General features: G+C 37.3%; 1 protein-coding gene across 1 annotated transcript; it reads left to right on the forward strand.

Moving 5' to 3' along the window:
• The first annotated feature begins 13,428 nt into the window (after window positions 1-13,428).
• Window positions 13,429-14,076, forward strand: LOC148949212 (uncharacterized). The gene has a single exon (XM_089092651.1). It carries the CDS (start codon window positions 13,429-13,431, stop codon window positions 14,074-14,076), a length of 648 nt encoding a protein of 215 aa, XP_088948777.1.
• The last annotated feature ends 1,943 nt before the right edge of the window (window positions 14,077-16,019 follow it).

Consider the following 16,019-nt stretch of genomic DNA (forward strand, 5'->3'; position numbering starts at 1 on the left):
TTACTTCATAATATGCAGACTAATTGTACCTAACACATTAGGCATGCAGATCCTCCACACTTTAGCCCCGCCCCCTTAATTTGCAAATATATAGCCCAAATTAATTTAAGTATTGTATTTTTATCATGCTTAGGTATATTTTCTTAAGATTGAGCTTCAGAGAAACAGGCTCAACTTAAATGAAGAATATTAGGTCGGGGCTATATCATGCAAGTACCCGTATTTGTTTTAAGTTTGACTACTTTTAGAATTAATTTCTGCTCATTTTAAGCTTTAGTGTCGCTGTTAACTTTTCGGTGTTTTAGTCGTTTTTTAATTGCATGGTCAATTTACTTTAGATTGTTCACTGCTTAGATCACCATTTGACACCGTTTGCTTAATTTCAGCCTATAGATAAATTATAAAACCTGGCATGCACGTACTAATTTATTTTGTAGAACCAACTTAAAAAAAGGACAAAAATCTGGCAAAAAGAAGGCTGACTCAAGCAAAATTTCTAAATTTTAGTCCTCTTTTAGAGCAACTAAAAAAAAAACAATTGTTGAAAGCAACGGAGTTTTTTAAGACTAAATTATCCCAAAACCAAAAATTATGAGATGGCCAATTGGTTTAATGTTTTGAAACGCCTCGTAATCTTAGGTTCACATAGATGTTAACACGGAGCTATATCGTTTTTCACGGTAAATTATTCACCAATTTCAGCTAATTTAGGTACTTTGGCAAGATATTAATCGACCGGAAAGGAAATTATCTGACGGTTGATATTTTCTTGTACGTCTTGTATTGAAAATCAAGTATTTTGCAGTAGGCATCAAGACATGGCTAATTGTAGGAAAAAAGCCAAGACAGATACTCCGAGTAATTGAGAGGCAAAAATGTTTAAATGGCACGGGTAAATGGTGGGAGTAACTATGACTCTTATTGGACAAGTACGTAGTGAACACAATAAAGTGGCTCAGTGAAAACAATAAACCCCTAGCAAGAATGGCAAAAATATTGCTTTAGTCCCCTTGTCTCTTCCTCTTCCACAGGTAATCTGATTTTTCAGGTTGATCCCCATAATTAGTCTCCGAGATGTTTTATGTACGCTATCTTGATAAGCTAGAAGCATATATTTTTTATTTATCTCAACCCCTCCCCCAAGCGAGATATGGAGGTCCACTTGAACTCCCAGTTCCCTTTTAAAACTTTAACTTGATCCTCCGAGAGCGGCTTACTCGATCCCCCAGAGCGGTTTTATAATAATTTAGAACTAAAAAACTCCATTGCATTCAGTAATTTTTTTTTTTTAGTTGCTGTAAAAGAGTACTAGAAGTTAGAAATATCGCTTGAGTCAGCTTTCTGCACCAGGATGAAATTCTAGTCCAACAGGTTCTTAGGGTGCCAAATATTTTAAAAAGATTAGGAATCAACTTCATTGGACTCTTCTCATTCGCTTCCTTCCTCAAGTGAAGATTTAAGGTCAATTTTCCCTACCGCCCCCAGCTTTTTCCCAAAATTGTAACTTGATCTCCAAAGACATTCCGAGGATATTGCTGGTAGTTATTAAAGAGTACTCTTTGCACCATAACTCATTGGTCAAATAGACACAGCGGAGTTTTGAATTCTCGGGTGAATTGAAAATCGTAACTTTTTCATAATGTTTGATGGAAAAATTGCTTTCCGGGCGGATGCGCTTATTTCGCTTTGGCATCAGAAAAAACAATGTATTGTAAAAAATTCGAGTGAATTTGTATACGCCCCGACTTTTTTTTCAAGATAAATTTTACTTTAAAGAATTATAGCACCCGCCCCTACAAGAAAATCTAAATAGTTTAGATCCTATTCAAACTTATTTGTCTACTTAAATCACCAAGAACCGAGATACAATCAGAAACTATGATAGAAGAACTTCTATCAACCTCTTGGAGTTTTCAGTTATTTCGAGGTCCATTTCTCAAGTATTTTAATTGTAAACGGCCGTCAACAGCCACACCGGTATATAAAAAAAAAGGGTAAAGGTTTGCTTTGCGGTCTCCTTTGAACTAAATTATAATTAAAAAAAAACTCCTTAATTCATTTGTGTCGAAAAGTTAAATTTTATTGAATTTTCATAGTCGTGTCCAGTTTAGCTGCATCCCGGCCCTCCCCCTAATACTTGTTGTAGTCCAGACTATGTCTAAAATTACTTGATTTTCTTGTCGTTTTTTTTATGGTATTATTTTGGATTATGGTCAAAGAGTTGATGAGAATGAAGTATAAAATTATTGTCAACTAACGAACATAAGGATATTCCCATGTTTCAGACAGGGATATAACCAATCACAAACTTGGATTAGATTCCTTTCTGATTCGAAACCATGAGTGCCAATCGGGATGCAGGTGGCGGGGGAGGGGGTACCCTTTAGCTGTTTTGCCTCCTTCTATCTAGATTTAAGAAAATAGTTTTTTTGAGTAATAGAAAGTTGGGAGAGTACTCATTCAATCGCAAAATAAAAGCTCTAGTACCTTTTGCAAGAACAAATATGAGTTGAGTAAGCTACTAGCCCCCTTCTTGCGCTCTTTTCTAATAGCTACCACTGTAACCCTTCAAGATGTCCAATCAGAATTTTGAGACGGCAATTTTGTTCAGAATAACTAAAAGGTCCGAGTAATATGTCTCCGAGTATAAGAAGCCTTTTGGCGCCTGGCAAAACGCTTAACAGATAAAGCTAAGTAAATGCTTATAGATAAGGTTTTAGATGGAAATGGGAGCATGTTCGATTGCAAGGGTACAATTGTGGGTGTTACGGGGTCTGGAAATGGGCCAAAAGATTTTTTTTCCAATGGGCTCAAAACTTATATTCTTAAATTCTTAGGCGAATTCCTTGGGTTAAGTGTCCATTATCAGTTTGGAAATTACATTCGTAAATCCTTTGGTCAAGCTGAATCGAATGTACGAAATAGATTTGGGAGACACAGACCCCTAAAAGTGCCAAAAACTTTTTTCTACTGGCTTAAAACCAACATCCCTAAGTCCTTGGGTTTAGGGGATAGAAAAAACAATATAAATAGGAAAAGAAATATATTTTTTCGGATAAAGAAAATGTTGATTCTCTTGAAAGTGGATAAGAAAAAGGGCAAAAAGTGCCAAAAAACTGTTTTTCTAGACTACTTGAAACTTAAACATTATGTTCGTGAAATAAAGGAGCCCTACCGTAAAAAGTAATTTTAGTTTGTAGACATAAAGCTCCTAAGAATGAGGCTCCAAAACGCGGTAGTCTTTTTTGATTGCCCAGAAACTTGTATCTTCAAGCCATTGAGTCGTGAAGATCGGCTAAACAAGAAAAAATTGAAAAAAACTTGGCTCTCCGTAAAAGAGGGCTTAGAATCTCTTTTAGTAATGGCCAGATCTCCCAAATATGGGGCCCAAAAATGGTTCAAGAAGTTCTTTTTTCGTTCCACTAGGACCTTTCAAAAGTCTTTACCTTGGTCAAGGGAACCAAACGTTTGTTAGTAGTATCGTCATTGGCACTTCAACGACAGCCCTCCCCGGATTCCGACGACAGCCCTCTGACGTCACGACAGCCCTGGAAAGATTCCGACGACAGCCCTGGTAAGATTCGACAACATGCCCTGGCAAGATTCCTGGGATTCCAGATGTTCTAATATTTTTGTTTATACGATTAATCAGAGTGTAGTCGGTGTAATACACAAGTAGCAGTAAATGGAGTCCCTCAAACCTGGGCAATGCAGTCCCTGTTTCCAGGTGTAATATGCTTGACGCGATCTTATTTCAGATGGAGAGATTCCCATGACAGCCCCCTCGCATTATGTAACCTCGCATCAAGACCCGTGGGGAACCCCTGGTTGTAACTTAACGACAGCACACACCTAATGCAATGACGATTCACATATCTTATGTAAGGACGACGCACATCTTACGTAATGAAAATTCATACATCACTGTCACTTAATACATTTTGGGCATTTTATTACTTCGCCACAACATAAAACGCGTTTTTTTCTTTTAACTTAATGGTGGCACATACTTTATGTAATCCCAGCATACGTTGCTTTATGACGGTACACTTTTTATGTAATGACAGCGTGCACATCACTGTCACATAATACTTTTTTGACATTTTATTTTTGCCGAAATGTACAAAGCATTTTTTTTTCTTTCTTTCAAAGCGTTTTTTATTCTTTTTTTTTCTTTGGTTCTTTGACCTCCCTGAGACTTGAAAGGTCAGTTCTCTTCCATTGTAACAACGCTCCAAGCAACGGGACTAGCAGATCATTCCCAGTATTCTGTTCTAGTCATTATATTCTAAAAAAATCTATTGCGCGACACCTGAGATTTCCCCATTTTTCACACACGCTAGAACAGCGTGTTTACAGCCAAAATTTGGCATGCAGTCGGAAAAACATCAATTTCCATATATTACACCTCTTCATTAAGTAATGCTATTTAGGGAGTTATACTAAATAAAATTATTGATTGTTCTTTATTTATTTTTACCGATAAAAGACAGAAGGGGTGCTTAAATTGTACAAACACCTAGGTATTAGAGACGCACCCTAAACAACATATCTAAGAGATTAAGTTTATATTAAATAAAAGTTTTATTAATGCAAACAAATTTACAACAATATTAAAACAAAGAAAAAGCACTTAGGAAAACACAAAAAACAAAAAAATAAAACGTGAAAAACATGAAAAATGGAATAAAAAAAAACACGACAAACAAAAAATATAACATGAAAAAACCTGACATGAGATACATTATGAACAATAACATATGTAAATTGAAGATAAATGGGGAAGGGGAGGGGCTCATGCAAGTAGTTCCAGTGTAGGGGGATGTTATCAGAGGTAAATTTTTAGGCACTGTTGAGGTATTTATGAGAGCCATTACCGAAGATACAGTGTTTATAAGACAAGATTATGGAAACATAAAATCAAAAACATGAAAAATCTGACATAGGATAAAAAGCATATAATAACATGCGAAAATTAAAGAACGGTGGGAGGCCAGGGGTCCAAGCAAGCATTTCCAGAGAGCGGGGTTGATGATGTGAATAACCAATTATCAATGTGAATAATCAATTGGGAATGGAATAACCAATTCAATGTTTTCAAAAAATCGTGGTGTAATTGTCTTGGAATTGTCTGGCTCTCAAGATATGAGCATTGCACTAACGGAGAATGTACATTTAGAGTGCACTTTTGCCGATGCTCTGACTGAAAGTATCATATTAATATCACAGAGCCAATTTGAAACTTATTGGGTAATCACCCCCGATGGCAGTGTTCTACTAGACTTTGCACCATGAACGCAAATCAAATAATCAGCTTATTTAATATGGATTCATACTTGTCCAAATACAAATTCTATTGTTTACCATCGGACTTCCTTGAAAAAGTTCCAAGTCTTAGCTATACCCTAATCATTGTTAATAGCAGTCTATCGAGTGTAAAGAAACGTCATTGGCTATGCATCTTTCAAACAATGAAGAATATAGAATTTTTTTATCCTCTTGACCTATAATGTGAATTCTACACCCCAAGCATCAACAACTTTATTGAAAGCAGTGGGAAAACTATTATTCAAAAGAGAGTTCAGGATTTAACGACTAAGAGCTGTGGCTTTCATACACTAGTGTATTTCATTTTCCGATGTCGTGGCTATACTTACAAACAGTTTCTCAGCATTTACTTTGGTAATTCTGGTCTGAATGACTTCTTAGTGGGAAATGTACTTTCAAACCTGTATAATATTGATTTTAGTGCCCTACGAATAAAATGCTCTAAAAATATATGTAAAATTGTTCATGAATAACAATAATGTATATACATTATAAAAATAGCTGTTTTCTCCTCTTTAGATTTCTTCTTCTACGTATAGGTACTGCTGATGTGCTGCAATGTCAGGGTCACATTTTCTACAGTACAATATAACTTCATTCTTATCATGTCTCTTTGTATAGTCAATGATACTGTTTTCATTCATATTGTAAATTTCACGTGTTTCAATTTGCTTATTTGAAGCAATGTCACATACAGTGTTTTCAAATGGCAAATCACATTATATAACAGCCAAATAAAAATCAGTAGGCTTAACATCATAGTAGCCATTGTCTTCACAACGACGACGTAGAATCTAATTCGTTTGTTATTCCATCAGTTGAATCGTGCAATTTACACGGGTTGCATAATCTACACTTTTCATCATACTTGTCAACCATTGTACAATTCTCACTTTATGACCAGCTGCCCAGTGTATATATGCATAGTGGACATGTATAGAACATTTTGCATGTTTTGATACCCTCACCGCCAAAATGAAACTGACATACGATCAATAAATTCAGAGGGAGAGGGAGAGGGAGAGATATCTCCCTCTCGAATATGTATCTGATATCATGATGAAACATATCATAAAACCTGTTTGAACAGGATCTTCTAAATTCTCGATTTGAATTTCTAAGATAGTGTGTTCAAAAGCAAATCCACAATACCATTTTGTTTTGTTTCGATTAATATGTCAATAAATTGTGTAAATGCGTTTGGACCACGACGTAAAAGTTTCAAACAATAGTCTAATGATGGATAATCATTTTTCACTATATCGACAAGCATTCTTTGAGAAAATATTTTCCTTTGAATAGATAAATCCAGAAAATCATCATCTAGAATCAAACAATTTTCCATAAACACAAAATTCCGTATAATTTTCTCCTTCTCAAATCCTTCCAATTTTTACAATCCTAACACTTACACAAATAACTTCAGACTAACTAGGATTCTTTCTACTTCAAGAATATTAGATACCCTACTGTAAAATATAATTTCAATTTAGAAACTTTTTTATTAAATACAATTATAATAACAATGATACAACTTATTTTCCTCAATATATTTCACTATTGTATTTAAAGCAGCTTGGGGTCTATTTATATGCACTATATCAAGTTTCGCTGCAAATCATAAACTGCTCCTCCAATTTAAATTTGCTCATTGATATCACATATCTTGGCTTAGTCGAGATCCTCTTTTAATTTCTACTGCTACGTTTGGTACTCTCATCTTTGTATTATTGTTGCTACCTGCTCTACCATCAACAGCTAATAGCGTAAACATAGCACTCACTTTTATGCTAATATCTTGTCAAACAATGGAGTATAATTAAACTGTTCTATCTCTGAATTCGATTCTCTTACTAGTATGAATTACAGTGAAAATCACTCCTTGTATTGAATCTAGTTGCTATGAATTAGTTGCTATGGCCTCACATCTATGGTGTTCAACGAGTACTAATCAGACATAAATGATGTACCATCAGTATCTATTGAGGGTTACAAGACCTTTAGGCTCGTCGTCCACTTTATTATTACAGTCGAGTACAACCGGTTCGGTAGGTTTTGTTCCTTCAATATCCCATACAACTATTGGCCCAGAAACCTGTCTGGTGGGCAAGGAAACCTGTCTGGTTGGTCCAGAAACAGGTGTTTACCAACAAAATTAAATAAATCGTCGGAGTAATTAATGCATTAATACTCCACTCGAATGAGCCCTTTTCGAAGTTTTTACGACAACCAATGGTCATCTAAAAATTTCTATCAGCTAAATTTCGGGAAAATGCAAGGTGCTTGGGAGGGGGGTATCCCCCCTCTGATCACTCTGAATCTCAAAAAGGGCACTAAAACTTATGATTAGCAATCCAATGAGTCCCTTTCAAAGCTTATACTATCACACTTTCTGTATAAACCTTTTATACTCCCAGGGGATATCTTAAAACCCTTGCCCTTAGGGTTGTAGGGGGGTTGTCATCCTCAAATACATAATATCTGGGCCTTTGACCTATGTTGAACAAAATGGCTATCTCATAATTTCGATTTGATGTGTTTCGGGAAATGACGGTCGTGGGAGGGGAGTTAGTTGCCCTGCAATAACTTTTGACTATTAAAAAGGGCACTATTCCCTTCAATTCCGAATCAAATGTGCCTTTTTTGATGTTTCTACGACAACAAATGGTCATCTCAAAATTTCTATCAGATACATTTTGGGAAAATACGATATGTGTGTGGGGGGGTATCTACCCTCCTATCACTCTGAATCTCAAACATGGGCTGAAACTTCTGATTAGCAATCCAATGAGCCCCTTCTGAAGTTTATACGATCACTCTTTCTATATAAAACTTATATGTTCTCTGGGCAAATATTACAACCCATGCCTTGAGGGCTTTAGGGAGGTTGTCATCCTCAAATACATGATTTCCGGATCTTACAACTACGTTGGAAAAAAATGGCAATCTCAAAATTTCGATTGAATGTTTTTGGGAAAATACTGCGCGTGGGAGAGGGTTAGTCGCCCTCCAATCACTTTTGACTATTAAAAAGGGCACTAGTCCTTTCAATTTTTAATCGAATGATCTGTGTTTAGAAGTTACTGCAACCACAAATGACCATCTTAAAATGTCTATAAGTTCCATTTAGGGAAACACGGTGTGGGGGGGGGGCATGAAAAAATTTAATTTCTGGACCTGAACAAAATGTCTTGAATGACTACAAAATGACTACTTTGAACAAAATGTCTACTTCAAAATTTTGATTGGATGTGTTGGGGAAAATAGTGGACATGGAAGGGGTGTTAGCTGCCCTCCAATCCCTTTTGACTATTAAAAAGGGTACTAGGCTTTTCATTTTCCAATGGAATGAGCCCTTATCGAAGTTTTTACGACAACAAATGGTCTTCTCAAAATCTCTATCAGATAAATTTCGTTAAAATACAAGGTGTGTGTGTGAGGGGGGGGGGGGGAATATCCCCCTCTGATCACTCTGAATCAAAAAGGGCACTAAAACTTCTGATTAGCAATCCAATATGCCCCTTTCGAAGTTTATACGATCACACTTTCTATATAAACCTTACATGCTCCTAAGGCATATCTTACAACCCTTGCACTGAGGGCTGTAGGGGGGTTGTCATCCTCAAATACTTAATATCCGGACCTTTTATCTACGTTGAACAAAATCGCTATCTCATAATTTGTAATTTGATGTGTTTTGGGAAATGGCGGTCGTGGGAGGGGAGAAAGTTGCCCTGCAATCACTTTTGACTATTAAAAAGGGCACTAGCCCTTTCATTTTCCATTCGAATGAGCCCTTTTTGAAGTTTCTACGACAACGAATGGTCATCTCAAAATTTCTGTCAGATACATTTCGGGAAAATTCAATGTTTGTGTGTGTGGGGGGGGGGGGTGAGGGGGGTATCCCCCCTCTTATCCCTCTGAATCTCAAAAAGAGCACTAAAACTTCTTATTAGCAATCCAATGAGCCCCTTTCGAAGTTAATACGATCACCCTTTCTGTAAAAACCTTATATGCTCCCAGGGCATATGTAGGGGGGTTGTCATCCTCAAATGCATAATATCTGGGCCTTTTAACTACCTTGAACAAAATGGCTATCTCATAATTTCGATTTGATGTGTTTCGGGAAATGACGGTCGTGGGAGGGGAGTTAGTTGCCCTGCAATAACTTTTGACTATTAAAAAGGGCACTAGCCCTTTCATTTTCCAATCGAATGAGCCCTTTTTGAAGTTTCTACGACAACAAATGGTCATCTCAAAATTTCTATCAGACACATTTTGGGAAAATACGATATGTGCCTGTGTCGGGGGGGGGGTGCACCCTCCGATCACTCTGAATCTCAAAAAGGGGACTAAAAATTCGGTTTAGCAATCCAATGCGCCCCTTCCGAACCTTATATGATCACCCTTTTTATATAAACCTTAAATGGCCCCAGGGCAAATCTCACAACCCTTGCCTGAGGGCTCTTAGGGGGGGGGGGTTGTCATCCTCAAAGACATAATTTCCTGATCTTACAACTACGTTGAACAAAGTGGCAATCTCGAAATTTCGATTGAATGTATTTAGGAAAATGGTGGGCGTGCGAGATGGTTAGACACCCTCCAATCACTTTTGACTATTAAAAAGGGCACTAGTCCTTTCAATTTTCAATCGAATGAGTTGTTTTTAGAAGTTTCTGCAACAACAAATGACCATCTCAAAATTTCTATAAGTTGCATTTAGGGAAACGATGTTTGGGGGGGGGATAAAAAACATAATTTCCAGACCCTTCAACTACGTTGAACAAAATGTCTACCTCAAAATTTTGATTGGATGTGTCTGGGAAAATGGTGGGCATGGATGGGGTGCTAGTTGCCCTCCAATCACTTTCGACTATTAAAGAGGGTACTAGGCCTTTCATTTTCCAATCGAATGAGCCCTTATCGAAGTTTTTACGACAACAAATGCTATCTCAAAATTTCTATCAGATAAATTTCGGGACAATACAAGGTGGGGGGGGAGGTAAACCTTACATGCTCCCAGGGCATATCTTACAACCCTTGTCCTGAGGGCTGTAGGGGGATTGTCATCCTCAAATACATAATATCTGGGCCTTTTACCTACGTTGAACAAAATGGCCTTCTCATAATTTCAATTTGATGTGTTTTGGGAAATTGCAGTCGTGATAGGAAAGAAAGTTGCCCTGCAATCACTTTTGACTATTAAAAAGGGCACTAGTCCTTTCATTTTCCTATCGAATGAGCCCTTTTTGACGTTTATACGAAAATATATGGTCATCTCAAAATTTCTATCAGATACATTTCGGGAAAATAAAATATGTGGGGGGGAGGGGGGGGTATCCAACCTCCCATCACTCTGAATTTCCAAAAGGAGACTAAAACTTCTGTTTAGCAATCCAATGAGACTTTTCCGAAGTTTATACGATCAGCCTTTTTATATAAACCTTATATGCCCCAGGGGCAAATCTTACAACCCTTTACCCTGAGGGCTCTAGGGGGGCTGTCATCCTAAAGATATAATTTCCAGATCTTTCAACTACGTTGAACAAAATAGCAATCTCAAAATTTCGATTGAATGTGTGTTGGGAAAATGGTGGGTAAGGGAGGGAGTTAGTTGCCCTCCAATCACGTTTGTATTATTTATTTATTATTATTTTCTTTCTTTTTTTAGACCAGGGTACTTCGTATCGAAGGGTTTGTCGTAAAAACTTCAAAAAGGGCTCGATCGATTGGAAATTCAGAGGACTGGTGGCTTTTTTATTAGTCAAAAGTGATCAGAGGGTAAATGCCCCCTCCACGCCCATCATTTCCCCAAACACTTCCAATCAAAATTTTGAGACAGCCATTTGTTCAACGTATTTAAAAATTTCTGGTAATTTTGTTTTTGAGGATAAAAAATCCATCCAGTCCTCAGGGCAAGGGTTGTAAGTTATGCCCTGGGGGCATATAAGGTTCTTATAGAAAGCGTGGTCATATGAACTTTGGAGGGGCTCATTGGATTGGTAATCAGACGATCTAGTGCTCTTTTTATAGTCAAAAGTGATTGAGATTGTAGGGATTGTAATGATCAAAAGCCCTTTCAATTTCCAATCGAAGGATTTTGTTTTAGAAGTTTCTGCAACAATAAATGACCATCTCAAAATTTCGATAAGTTTCAATTAGGGAAACGAGGTATGGAAGAAGAAATATCATTTCCGGACCCTTCAACTGCGTTGAACAAAATGTCTACCTCAAAGTTTTGATTGGATGTGTTTGGGGAAATGATGGACATGGAAGGGGTGTTAGTTGCCCTCCAATCACTTTTTACTATTAAAAAGGACACTATCCCTTTCATTTTCCAATCGAATGAGCCCTTTTCGAAGTTTCTACGACAACAAATGGTCTTGTCAAAATTTCTATCAGATAAATTTCAGGAAAAGACAAGGTGTGGGGGCTTATCCACACTCTTATCATTCTGAATCTCAAAAAGGGCACTAAAACTTCTGATTAGCAATCCAATTAGCCCCTTTCGAAGTTTATGCAATCACCCTTTCTATATAAACCTTATATGCTCCAGGCGCATATCTTACAACCCTTACAGCCCTGAGGGCTGCAGGGGGTTGTCATCCTCAAATACATAATGTCTGGGCCTTACACCTACGTTGAACAAAATGGCTATCTCAAAATTTCGATTCAATTTTTTTCGGGAAATCGCGGTCGTGGGAGGGGAGTAAGTTGCCCTCGAATCACTTCCGACTATTAAAAAGGGTACTAGCCCTTTCATTTTCCAATCGAATGAGTCCTTTTCGAAGTTTCTACGACAACAAATTGTCATCTCAAAATTTCTATCAGGTACATTTCGGGAAAATACAATATGTGTGTGGGGGGAGGGGTGTCCACCCTCCGATCACTCTGAATCTCAAAAAGGAGACTAAAACTTCTGTTTAGCAATCCAATGAGACCCTTCCGAAGTTTATACGATCAGCCTTTTTATATAAACCTTATACGCCCCCAGGACAAATCTTACAACCCTTGCCCTGAGGGCTCTAGGGGGGTTGTCATCCTCAGCGACATAATTTCCGGATCTTTCAACTGCGTTGAACAAAATGGTAATCTCAAAATTTCGATTCAATGTAATTGGGGAAATGGTGGGCGTAGGAGGGGGTTAGTTGCCCTCCAATCACTTTTGTATATTAAAAAGGGCACTAGCCCTTTCAATTTCCAATCGAATGAGCCCTTTTTGAAGTTTCTGCGACAACTCTTTCGATACAAAGTACCCTGGTCTAAAAAAGAAAAAAATAATAAATAAATAATACATTGTTCCCACAAGTTTGTAGAAATAAATTGATGAATGCACTCTTATTTGATAGTTTTTGAATTGTATTGTGAAGCCTGTTTCTAAAAAAAATATTTTAAAAAATGCAGAATAACTAGATAATTTTTTTTAATTAATTTGTCAAATAAAAAAGAACTTAAGACCATTACAACGAGGATCAAACTGAACCTATTTTGAAAATATATCGGGCTTGAAAATTTGACTTCACTGGTCTTTGCCAATGATAATTCCGTTAGAAGATAATATTACATTCCCATATAGTCCATTGGCCCACAAAATTACAGCCAACTCTGGAATTGATATTTATCACTTACTATGAATTGTTCAAATACATCATTTATAAAGTATGGATAAAGACAACAGCCATCTGTCGTTGAAATCTTTGTCAATTACTATTTTTTTTTTTTTTTTTTTTAATACTTAATTCTTACTACTGTCACTTACTATTACTTGGTCGAACTTCCCATAGTTTAGCCATAGAACGAACCATAGATTAATGGTTCTAGACCATCTATTAATTGGATATTTTGAGTTCTGGACGGTTTTCGGAGCCACCAAAAATAGTCAGTGCAATATCTTTCTGTAATTATGCCGTGTTTAGACGGACTGATTATTCATCCATAATTGACTATTCAGCGATAAAACGGCCGTTTTTACAAAGAATCGGTTGGTTTTCTTCTAGAGAAAATTCCTAGTCGTTCGTCGATTTTGAAGAAATCGGCCGAAAAGGGGACCAGGTTCAGATTGAGCAAGTTTTGGAATCCAACGAAAAACTTAGAAACAAGATGAGGATAGCTCGCAGGATTGCGATAACTGAAGTGAAAATGGCGGCGTACGTAGCATATGAAGGCATCCCTTTCAGAAAGGCTGATATATTGACACCCTTAGTAAGGAAAATTTTTCCCGACTTAAAAATCACTAATGGAGTAAAAGTAAAGCGCACAAAGGCAAGTGAAATTATAAAAGCGGTCATTGGCCCCTATCTACTTGAGAAATTAGCAGAGGACCTGAAAAATAGTACTTCTTCAATCATTGTTGATGAAACGACAGATAGATACATGACAAAGTCTCTGTGTATAATGGTGCGCAACAAGAATAGTAGCGATGACGTTAAAGAAGAATTTCTCGGTTTACTTGAAGTGAAAGATGCATCGTCCAAGGGACAGAAAGAACTTATTGACAAGCATTTAAAGGACCATGGTATTCTGATGAATAATTTTCTTAGTATTGGGTATGACAATGCCTCAGTCAACACAGGTGCCCATCGTGGGCATGGTGCCCTTTTCAAAACCCAAGTGCCGTCTCTTTTCAGTGTCGGGTGCACAAGTTATTCGTTGGCGCTCTGTGCTTCAGCAGCATCTAAAACCTTGCCAGACTTGTTAGAGTCTTTTGTGCATGATACCATACACCACATTACCCATAGTCCCAAGTGAATTGGAGAATTTCGTGAACACAATAAGTTTTAAAATTGAAGCGAAACAGTTGCTATCGGTGGTTTCTACGAGATGGATCAGCTTTGAAGCAGCCATCAGACTGCCGTTAGAAACCTGGAATGCTTTGTTATTGTTTTACAGTAGTCAAGCCTTATGCGAGGGCGCTGCAGACAAGGCAAGCAAGGAAAAGGCACTCAAAATATATAACCCTTTGAATAATCCTGTCATGAAGGCCTATCTCTATTTTTCTTGCCCACATTCTTGGGATTATCAACTCCCTAAACACTGAGTTTCAGAGTAGTGAAACAAGAATTCACAGGCTGGTGTGCAGCTTCAACACGATTTGCGTAATAGTACACCGAATTTTTGTAAGAAAACGCGTGATACTGGTAGCAAAATCACCTTTCTCTGCAGATCTGGTTCCCGCGAACTATCTTGAACTGGAAGAGATGAAATTAGGCACCAATACCGAATTTTACCTGGAGGAAAGTGGATCAAAGATTACCGAGGTCTCACTCAAAGCCTTCAATGTCACCTGTCTGACGTTTTTATTGGAGCTCTGCAGGCAGATGAGATAAAGAATAGACCCAAGCAAGCTAGGAAGATCCAATTTTGTCTGAGCTCAAGATTTTAGACCCCGGTGTTGCACTCGGATCTGAAGAGGTGAGTATTAGTCGCATTCTTGTGCCCTTTTCTACGCTTCTGCGAAGCGACACAACGATTTTAGAACTCAAGAGAGAAAGTATTGACCGTCAGCTGCAAGAGCTCAGGTTGAGCCGAGCTGATCTTGGTCAAGATCTGGTTGACCAACTATCTGCTTTTTGGAAGAGTATTTTGTATCTAAAGAATGGTATTGGCAAAAAAAGTTTTTTGATATGGTGACCTTTATCTTGCACTTCTGTTGTCTTTCCCACTCAAACGCTACTGTAGACCGATAGTTCTCTGTTCTGTCGCATATGAAAAGGAGACTGCATAACAAGCTGAAAACCGGGACAGTCAGTGCATTGATGATGACCAAGCAGTTAGTTGGTAAAGCCGCTTCCTGGACTGTTCCAAGTGATCTACTGGATAAGGCTATCAAATAGAGAGAGGTAGTTTGTAATAAAGAAGATTCTCATCGTGCTGAACCTGACAGCTCAGACCCTGACACTGAGTAAAGTACTGACTTTGATGAAGAAAGTATTTTTTTGCTTCTATGCACTGCATCTCCAATGCAAAGGTTCAGCTCGTAATTTTTCCTCGTACCAACGATAATCCCTCCTTTTTTCTTTCGAAGTGGACAATTTTCTTTTCTTATTAAATCGTTAAAAGATGAGAGGGAATTGTAACTGATTGATAAAAACAAACTAATGACTTATCTTGTGGAAGATACTAGGCCAAAACGTTGGAATGGGCTTCGAGAACAGTTTAAATAAAGATAGCTTTGATCAGAAGTGGGGTTTGCATATGTACTTTAAGGGGTGAAAGGATTCCTATAAGATTTTCCTTAGAGCATGAGGGTTTTCGAGATGAGTTTTTTTTCCATCCGATCTTATTAGGCTGATAGAATTTTCAATATTGCGAAAGGAAAAACTTCGTGTTTCTCCAAGAAGAATCAGATTGTAAAGAAATGATTAAAAAAGTATTAGATTATTAAGATTTCTAAAAGTGTCCCGTTTATTTTCTAAAATGAGTCTTTTTCTTAATGTTGAGAAGTGTGAGTTTCTTGTTTTTAATGGTCCAACTTCCTCTAATGTTCCCTTGGTTTGTCGTGCTTTTTCTATACCCTCTGTTCCTGCTTTTCGATGGTTGGCTATCACTGTTACTAAATCAATTTCTAGCCTACGCCAGTGCACTATTCGTGATGTTAAAAAGGAAATTCAATTTTCTAATCTTATTAATCTTATAAATAAAATCTTATTAATAAAATAATCTTATTTTAAGATTGCTGCAAATCTAGGGAA

This window comes from Artemia sp. Qi Xiang Cuo, chromosome 8 (assembly GCF_049724085.1).
Source record: "Artemia sp. Qi Xiang Cuo chromosome 8, ASM4972408v1, whole genome shotgun sequence".
Lineage (NCBI taxonomy): Eukaryota > Metazoa > Arthropoda > Branchiopoda > Anostraca > Artemiidae > Artemia > Artemia sp. Qi Xiang Cuo.